At 46.7% G+C, this 10,544-nt stretch overlaps 1 protein-coding gene across 1 annotated transcript; it reads right to left on the bottom strand.

The window, feature by feature from the left end:
• Positions 1–9,336: 9,336 nt before the first annotated feature.
• On the bottom strand, positions 9,337–10,278 carry LOC117861836 (probable carboxylesterase 13; the record flags this gene model as incomplete). Its single annotated transcript, XM_034745368.2, has 1 exon — positions 9,337–10,278. A coding segment is annotated over one exon (399 nt), but the record flags the coding sequence as incomplete, so codon positions are not given.
• Positions 10,279–10,544: the final 266 nt, after the last annotated feature.

Genomic DNA, 10,544 nt, shown 5'->3' on the forward strand with positions numbered 1-10,544 from the left:
CGTATATGTTGTTTAAAGAGAGAACTACTTCTCGTGTTGGGTCAGTCCCAGCACATGTCTCCACATGTGTCCACATTATTAGTTCAACATCTCCATGTCCATGACTTGTGAAACATAGTCATCAACTAATACATGTGCTAGTCTAATATTCATGTGTGTCCTCACATGAACTCCGACTAGGGACAACTTTAGAATAACCATACAAGTAAAGAGTTTCACATACAATTCACATAATTGCAAATCAATTCAAGTAGCCTTCAATGGATATTCAATGAACACAACATACAAATCATGGATACAAATGGAATATCATCATCTCTATGATTGCCTCTAGGGCATACCTCCAACAGTCTCCCACTTGCACTAGAGTCAATCTAGAAGGTACCTAATACCCATAGCTCTTACATGCGCATCATGCTTAGCCTGCGGGAGTGGTTTTGTCAACGGATCAGAAATGTTCAGATCCGTGTGTATTTTGCATATCTTGATCTCACCCCGGTTAACGAAGTCTCGAATGAGATGAAATCGCCGCATTACATGTTTGTTCTTCTGGTGGTTCCTTGGCTCCTTTGCTTGCGCAATTGCCCCATTGTTATCACAGTAGAGATTCAATGGGCTGGACCCATTCGGGAACACACCAAGCTCAATGAGGAAATTCCTTATCCAAACACCTTCCTTCGCGGCTTCCGAAGCCGCGATGTACTCGGCTTCTGTCGTAGAATCGGCCACCGTCTCCTGCTTGGAACTCTTCCAACTAACAGCACCACCATTTAGCGTGAACACAAATCCTGTTTGTGACTTTGAATCATCTCTGTCGGTTTGGAAACTAGCATCGGTGTAACCTGTTACAACGAGCTCCTCCTCACCTCCATAGACGAGGAATATATCTTTAGTCCTTCTCAAGTACTTAAGAATGTTTTTCACCGCTGTTCAGTGACTCTCACCTGGATCAGATTGGTGTCTGCTTGTCATACTTAGCACATATGAAACATCTGGGCGAGTACTTATCATTGCATACATGATAGATCCAATAGCCGAGGCATATGACACTCTACTCATGTGATCCCGCTCATCAGCAGTCGAAGGACACTGAGTCTTGCTGAGATGTATGCCATGTGACATAGGCAAGAACCCTTCCATGCTGAACCGCTTCAACACTTTGTCAATGTAAGTATCTTGGCTTAAACCTATAAGCCTTCTCGATCTATCTCTATAGATCTTAATGCCCAGAATATATGCCGCTTCCCCTAAGTCCTTCATCGAAAAACTATTTTTCAGTGAAGTCTTTATGGACTCAAGCATAGGAATGTTATTTCCAATCAGTAATATGTCATCCACATATAAGATTAGAAATACTACAGAGCTCCCACTAACCTTCTTGTAAACACAAGACTCTTCTTCGTTCTTGGTGAAGTCAAACCCTTTGACCACTTCATCAAAACGAATGTTCCAACTCCTAGATGCTTGCTTCAATCAATAAATGGATCTCTGAAGCTTGCATACCTTTCCAGCATTTTTCGGATCGACAAAACCCTTGGACTGTATCATATACACGTCCTCAGTTAGGTTTCCATTCAGGAAAGCTGTCTTGACATCCATCTGCCATATCTCATAATCGAAATATGCAGCCAAACTTGATTGTCTCCCATGGACTCTATTTCGGATTGCATGGCATTCTGCCATTTTTCGGAGTCTGGGTCCATCATTGCTTCTGCATATGTCACAGGCTCATCATTGTCCAACAATAATATTTCCTGCATTTCGCGGAGCCTTGCCGACCTTCGTGGTTGTGGCGGTGCTTCTCTTGCCATGGGTATCTCAACTTGTTCTGCTACGTTAGCATCACTCATTGATTCTTGCCCGATCGGCTCATCTTGAACTTCTTCAAGATGCACTGTCTTTCCACTCTTTTCTCCTTTGAGAAACTCTTTCTCTAGGAAAACCCCGTTCCGAGCGACAAACACTTTGCCTTCTGATCAGTTGTAAAAATAATATCCCAAAGTTTCCTTTGGATATCCCACGAAAATGCACTTATCCGACTTGGGTGCGATCTTGTCCGACTGAAGTCGCTTGACAAACACATCACATCCCCAAATCTTTAGAAAAGACAAACTAGGAACCTTTCCAGTCCATATCTCATATGGTGTCTTAACTACGGATTTAGATGGTACCCTATTAAGTGTGAAAGCTGCTGTTTCTAGAGCGTATCCCCAAAATGACAACGGTAGGTCCGACTGGCTCATCATTGATCGAACCATGTCTAACAAAGATCGATTACGTCGCTCGGACACACCGTTTCTCTGAGGTGATCCAGGCGGCGTAAGTTGTGGAACAATTCCGCAACTCTTTAGATGATTGCTAAACTTGTGGCTCAAATACTCGCCTCCACGATCAGATTGTAAGGCCTTAATTTTCTTGACACGCTAATTTTCAACTTCATTCTGAAAATCCTTGAACTTTTCAAAGGTTTCAGACTTGTGCCTCATCAAGTAGACATAGCCATATCTACTAAAATCATCAGTGAAAGATATGAAGTATTGGAATCCTCCTCTAGCCGTCGTGCTCATTGGTCCGCATACATCACTATGTACGAGTTCCAACAAGTCTACTGCTCTCTCAGGAAATCCTGTGAAAGACGTCTTGGTCATCTTGCCTAGCAAGCAAGCCTCACATGTCTCGTATGATTCAAAATCAAACGAAGTTAGAAGTCCATCAGAATGGAGCTTCTTCATGCGTTTTTCACTTATATGACCCAAACGACAATGCCACAAGTAGGTAGGACTCAAATCATTAGGCCGAGGCCTTTTAGCACTTACATTACAGACAGGTGAACCATCAAGATTTAAAACAAATAATCCATTCACAATGGGTGCAAAAGCCATAAACATATTATTCTTAGAGATCACACAACCATTGTTTTCACTCGCAAATGAATAACCATCCTTCATCAAGCATGAAGGAGACAAAATGTTTCGACTTAAACTAGGAACAAAATAACAATTATTCAACTCCATAATAAATGCTGACGGGAGGTGGAGTTGCATCGTCCCGACGGTCAACGCAGCAACTCTTGCATTATTGCCCACGCGGAAATCAACTTCTCCTCTTTCCACGCTTCTACTTCTTATCATTCCCTGCATCGAATTGCAAATATGAGCAACCGATCCGGTATCAAATACCCAAGAATTAATAATTGTATCAGCGAGAAATATGTTGTCTATGACATTAACAACAAGCGTACCTGAGGTAGAAGTACTCTTACTTCCTCCATTCTTCAACGAAGCTAGGTACTGCTTGCAGTTTCTCTTCCAGTGACCAAGTTCATGACAGTAAAAGCACTCTTTGTCTGGAGCAGGTCCAGGTCCAGCTTTAACCTTGGGCGCTCGCTGGGTTTGGCTTGGAAATTCCAGCCTTGCCCTTCTTCTTCCAAGAATTGCCCTTCTTCTTAAAGCTAGGCTTGTTCTGTATAGCCATCACATGGCTAGTACAAGCGCTTTTCTTGATGTCTACCTCTGCTGTCTTGAGCATACCACACAGTTCATTCAAACCCTTCTCCGTCCCATGCATATGGTAGTTCGAGATGAAGTTCCCATAGCTAGGCGGAAGAGATGAAAGAATGAAGTCAGTGGCCAACTCTTTGCCCATTGGGAAGCCCAGCTTCTCCAATCGCTGAGTGTAACCAACCATGTTGATTACATGTGGTCCTACTGCTGCGTCTTCTGCTAGCTTGCACTCCAGAAAAGCTTTGGACACATTGAACCTTTCAGTCCTAGCCTGTGTCTGGAACATGTCCTTGAGCGCCACGATCATATCGTGTGCCTCATGATTTGTTTCGAACTGCATCTGCAGCTCGGGTTCCATGCAAGCAAGCATAAGGCAGCTTACCTCAAGATTAGCATCAAATGCCTTCTTGTAAGCAGCCTTAACGGCAGCAGATGCATCATCAGCAGGTACTGGTGGTAGTGGGGTATCTAGAACATCTTCCTTTTTATCGGCCCTGAGAACAATTCTCAGGTTACGGATCCAATCCGAGTAGTTTGTTCCATTCAACTTGTCCTTCTCAAGGACCGAGCGCAAAGCAAACGATGTGGTGGTGTTGCTAGGTGCCATTTAATCTACAACAAAAGTAATGCAAAATACACTAAGACAAACGTATCCATGATAGAGCAAATTACATTAAACTATTTTAACAGAATCTACTCCCACTAAAATCAATATCCCTCTATTGAAACTTAGTGATTCAGGATCCACAACTAACAAGTCTACTAGTGAGCTTTAGCATCACCGCTAGCAAACGAGGTAGATCGGTAAGCAACTTTTGCTAATCATATCACATATGACTCCTGTTGTTGGGTGACATCTCCATGTCTCGGCGCCCAACCATTATGCCCCAAGGTCCTTAACCGTTAAGATGACCTCGTTAAGCAAACCAACCCTTATGCGTGTAAGTGTCCGACACAAACCCGTCTAGTCAAGGAAAACTAGTGGCACCCTAATTTCATAGACCCACCACTAATTGTACAAGACATGGGACGGTGCAAGTTTTAGTTGGGAGGGCATACTAACTTAAATTTTTTGTGAGGGATCGTTCTACTTCTAACATCACAGCATGCAGAAAGTAAAACATAAACAGAATAGCATTCACACAGCTGTGACACAGTATGGCCCGTTTTTATATGGTGATCTCCATCTCCATAGAACCTGTTCACCATGGTGATCTCCATCTCCATGTTCCATGTGCGCCATCCTCCTGGTGAGGAGTCCTCCAAGAACTAGAACATGCTATTACACCTAATAGCTAGTAAAGAATCTAGTAATGAAGATTACATAGTTGCTTGGATCATCACAGATTGGTACGCAGACCATTAAATACAATAAAGTGACAACACATATGGCTCCTGCCGTGTTGCCGTACGCGCGACACGCAGGTCACGAATGAGTTACACACATGCATCACATACACAAGGGGGCCATACTGATCACAAGATACATACATACATCCTGCAAAACAGAGTTAGGCGTCCTAACGTTCCAAACTTCGAAGGCCCGAAACTCCATCTTCCAAGCCGAATTTGGGAAATCTAATTTTGCCGAAAACGGCAAAGCGGTTGAATTTCATGTGTAACTTTTTCTGTAGATCAATTTTCATATAAAATTCGCCCCGATCCGAGATCGTACCGAAAAGTTACGGCTGATTTACCGAAGCATACGCATACGGCAAAAATTCCGACCCCGGCAGTAGATCCCATCTACTATTGCACATCTAATGCGCCTGGCGTATGATCCTGGATTTCGATTCGACCAATCATATTGATCTTCGCTCACTGCAACTGGAATTACGTGTATCACTTAACTCGTCGGCGGCTCGTCGGCGGCTCATCCAAGTGCTGCAGGCCCAACACCTCCAAGGTATCCACACGTGCAGGGAGGAAGCGTCGCAAACCGGACTGCTAGATCCGCGAGTTGCAATAGGCGAGGGCGTGGGAGGCGCCGCAGGTGTGTTTCGCCAAAAAGATGTAAACCCTAGGGCGCCCCCACCCCTCTATTTATAGAGGTTCCTGACGGGCCTCTGGATCCGAGGCCCATTAGTACTTCTAAACCTAATCCAACTCGGATCAGATCCGAATTGGGCTTCCAGCCCCTTAAGTGTGTGACCCTATGGGTTCGGATACGTATAGACATGGCCCGAGTACTCCTACTCGGCCCAATAGTCGGTAGCGGCCTCTAGCAAGACGTGCCAACTCCTATACACACACGAAGATCATATCAGATGAACCATCACAACATAATATACATGCTATTCCCTTTGCCTCACGATATTTGGTCTAGCTTCAAGCCGACCGCTCTTTCTCAATCCTGTGATTCGGAATCCCTTTGTAGGTTAACTCTTAACCGTACGTAGCATGGCCATGCATTTTCGGATCCGATCACTCGAGGGGCCCAGAGATATCACTCTCAATCAGAGAGGGGCAAATCCCATCTTGATTGACCATGTCTCATAGCATGCTTCTTGACAAACCCGAAAACTACCTTTATAACTACCCTGTTACGGCGTAGCATTTGATAGCCCCTAAGTAGGTCGATCCACATCTAGAATACATGCGACAATCTCAGGTCTAAGGACAAAGCGTATATGTTGTTTAAAGAGAGAACTACTTCTCGTGTTGGGTCAGTCCCAGCACATGTCTCCACATGTGTCCACATTATTAGTTCAACATCTCCATGTCCATGACTTGTGAAACATAGTCATCAACTAATACATGTGCTAGTCTAATATTCATGTGTGTCCTCACATGAACTCCGACTAGGGACAACTTTAGAATAACCATACAAGTAAAGAGTTTCACATACAATTCACATAATTGCAAATCAATTCAAGTAGCCTTCAATGGATATTCAATGAACACAACATACAAATCATGGATACAAATGGAATATCATCATCTCTATGATTGCCTCTAGGGCATACCTCCAACAATTATTTCATGTAAATTTTTGACAATTTTTTAAAATTGTTTGATATTTTTTAAATTTTTTTTAAAATAACTTTGCCGAGTGTCCTATTGTAGACACTCGGCAAAGCAGCCTTCACCGAGTGTTACCCCTGGGACACTCGGCGAATTAATGCCCGGCCGCTCAAGAATATGTGCCCGGCCCCCTCACTCTCCCGGCCCCCCTCACTCTCACTCCCCTCACTCCCTCCTCTCTCCCTCCTCTCTCCCTCTCGCCGCCGCCCGAAACCCCCGCCGCCGCCCGCCGCCCGGCATGCCGCCCAGCGCCCCCCGCCGCCGCCCGGCGCTCCCGAATCCGCCGCCGCCCGCCCGGCGCCCGGCCCCCGGATCCGCCGCCGCCGGCCGCCCGGCGCCCCCGGATTCGCCGCCGCCCGCCCGGCCCCCGGCCCCCGGATCAGCCGCCGCCCGCCGCCCGGCGCACGGCGCCCCCGGATCCGCCGCCGCCTGCCCGGCGCCCGGCCCCTGGCCCCCTGATCCGCCGCCGCCCGCCCGGATCCGCCGCCGCCCGCCCGGCGCCCGGCCCCCGGCCCCCGGATCCACCGCCGCCCCCCCCGGCCCCCGGATCCGCCGCCCGCCCGTCCCCTCCACCGGATCCGCCGGCGCCGGGGCCTGAAGAGAAGAGAAGAGGAGAGGATGGTGGCGGCGGCGGCCGCGGCGGCGGAGCAGGTGGCAGAGCATGCATGATTTTTTTTTATTTTTTCAATAATTGTTCGCCAAGTGTTTTCTGGGCACTCGGCAAAGTCTTTGCCGAGTGCCCGACACAAAACACTCGGCGAACCAGTGTTTGCCGTCAAGATTTTTGCCGTGTGTCGTTTGCCGAGTGTTACACTCGGCAAACGCTTTGTCGAGTGTTTTTGGGGTTTCGCGGAGTGACCCTGGCACTCGGCATCACGCATGTTTCCCTTAGTGAACTTGAAATTATCTGTACATTCTCGGTGAAGCTGTTGAACTAATTTTTGCAAATTATTAATTCATCTCATTACGCAAAGAAAAAAGTAAGTGGATAAGATATTTCGTGGACCACATCACTGCAAACATGTCATGGAGAGACAGACCAAGGAGGCAGGACGTGATACACGACTTACCCTAGGTTGCCGTGGAACCGCCAAGAAGAGATACAGATACATGGACCACACCATCTTGGGAGTAGTGACAGCATATATGCAGAAGAATACCCCGTGCCTATTTGCATGCATGTCTCAAGTGATCTGTTTTCTTCAGAAAATACATGAGCATTGCCAGAAAGAATGGCAAGAGACAAACATGTCATAGAGACTTGCATGTCTTGCCTTGGATACGCCAAGAAGAGGGACACATACATGGATAACACAAATCTAGTGACACGTATATTCATCACAAAGGCAAATCTGATAATTTTATCCATGGAGCAGACCAAGGAGAAATTGATGACGGACATGTGATCTCTGTATTCAGTTGAAAGCTAATTGAGCTACACTAATATGAGCAGGACTATATTCAAGAGACTTGTTGAGAGCTACAGGGAACTTGTAATAATTTGCTGGGCGGCCTGCGCACAATGATTTGTTATACATAGTTGAAATATTTCAAGAATTTATCAACCTCATACTCTGAAACCCTTGGTGCAATGTACTCTGCTTTCCGAGGTAGACTGTTCACGTAAAATGAGGTCATGCGTAAGACGGAATCGGATTGGATTCACAGGGAATCAGATTTGGATAGCACCTTTTAGCAGGTTTTTAGTCAAATGCAAATTCGGATCCACATGTGGTTGAATGCGAGTTCAAAATTCTACTTGGATATCCATTTAATTTAGGTGATAGCAATTAGCACAAAATGTTGGATGAACAAAATCATAGTTAGACATACAATTACATGTATGGTTAAAGTATAATACAATACACCAAGATTATTCCTTGAAAATATTTCTTAAAAATATTATAATAAATGAATAAATATAATTGTGGCCACCAACAAATAGTCGGTGGTCGCTAAGTTGGAGCCATTTCTGGTTACTAATGCGGCCTTCTCCTCGACCAGCGACGACAGCTGAGCTTGTTCCTTCTGACACTAAATCATCAGAGTCTTCCCTCCACTACTATAGAATGCACCTTTAGCACCAATTGGGAAATCCCCTTCAGTATTGGATGCTGCAACCAGTGCTATATATCAAAATGGAGACTAAAAGCCTCGGTCTTGGGTACCGGTTGCATAACGCATTACTAAAGGAGGCAAAAGAGAAATGTAACAAAAAAAATATTTTGAATTCCAAGAATGTTTCACTATTCAAGATGACTAGCTGAGAGTCAACAGACAAGATACTAGGAATGTGGGTGCTTGAATGCATTTGTACAGAGGTCATACTATTTACAAACTCTTCTATGTTTCCATATGACTACCTACTTCAATGTCACGCGAGCCATTCAGCTGGACACATGGCACACTAGCTTGCATGTCGAATCCATGATTAATTATTTGCACTTGTGATCTCTTACCAGTATTTGTCCAGACTAGAAACGTGCAACACATTTTTAGGATATGGACACGCATATATTTGGACTAGTATACAGGTCACCTTTGGATGCGTACAAGGATGACCGGGAGGGACTAATGGATACAAGGAAGGGACCATCAGGATTAATATTGACATATGCCACATGACAATCTTCATTGTCATGCAATCCCTATCAACAATCATGGAATCCCTAGTGTACTAATCCCTGGAGGGTTGTGTGGAAATTTATTTTACCTTGCGGTGAAAATCTCATGAGCAGTCATTAGTTAAGCTGACTAGCTGAGATATAATAGACAAGCTAGTAAGATTGGGAGCATCAATGCATCCATACAGGGTCACAATATCCTTTCCATTCACTTTTATATATAACCCTACGAATACAAGTCCAACGAAATGCGGGCCTTTCGATCAAGATAAATTAAATGGCCCACTTGTATTTCTAATCCAGGATTAACTATGCCCTCTGTTCATCTCTTGCAAGCACGTGCAACACATTTTCACGATATGGACATGCATGGAGGTTATTATACTGTTTGGACAAACTCTGATGTGCCATGACCTAAATGCTTAGGGCCTGTTTGGTTTGAGTTGCTTATTATAAGCAACTTAAAGTTGCTTAAAGTTGCTTATTTGAAGTTGCTTATTTTTAGTCTAAACTGTTTGGATACCCTTGCTTATGAGCATTGAATGAGTTGGACATTGTCAAATTTGCCCCATGTGTTGCTACCCCTCCAATTTGCCTCCCCACCCTTCTTCTTCCTGCACACGTCCGATCCCGGGGGCCGACGGCGGGCAGGGAGCAGCAGCAGCTGGCCAGGGCGGCGGTGGGGCGGGAGCGGCGGCGCACACCAGCACGCGCTCGCACGCCAGGTGCTAGGGCGCGGCGAGGCAGTCGTCGTAGCCCACCGGGAGCGGGTGCTCGGGCGCGAGGCGGTACTCGACGGAGATGCCGAGCGTCGGGCGCGCGGCGGCGAGCGCGTTGAGGAAGCGATGGTAGTGCGGCGACGTCGCGGACTCCGCCACGAAGCCGCCGCCGTGGACGTACACCACCACGGGCAGCTTCGTCTTGCCGTCGGCGGCCGCGGCCGCGGCCTGGGGTGGCAGGTAGAGGCGGACGGAGCAGGAGCCGAGGTCGACGTCCCTGGAGTCGACGCCCGTGGCGGCGTCCAGGCTAGGCCCGACCGGCGGCGGCACGAGCGGGCGCTCGATGCGGCCGCTCTTGTAAATCCGACGGGTCTGTGCGGAGGCGGGCGGCGGGCGGGAGCGGCGGGTGGGAGCGGCGGCAGGTGGTGCGGAGGCCGGCGGCGGCGGGTGGCGCGGAGGAAGGGGAGCTGGTGAGTGGTGACAGGGGAGGGGGGGAGAGAGAGGGGGGGTAGGGTGCATTGAATGAGGGCAGGAGGTGTAAAGTGCACCTTTTAGTCCCCATGAGCAACCATAAGCAGCCCAAGAGTTGCTTATTTGCTTATAATAAGCAACCTCATAAGCAAGAGTGATTGGTTTCATAAGCAACTTATTTGCTTATTTTAAGTTGCTTATGC

Source organism: Setaria viridis, chromosome 6 (genome assembly GCF_005286985.2).
Source record: "Setaria viridis chromosome 6, Setaria_viridis_v4.0, whole genome shotgun sequence".
NCBI classification, from domain to species: domain Eukaryota; kingdom Viridiplantae; phylum Streptophyta; class Magnoliopsida; order Poales; family Poaceae; genus Setaria; species Setaria viridis.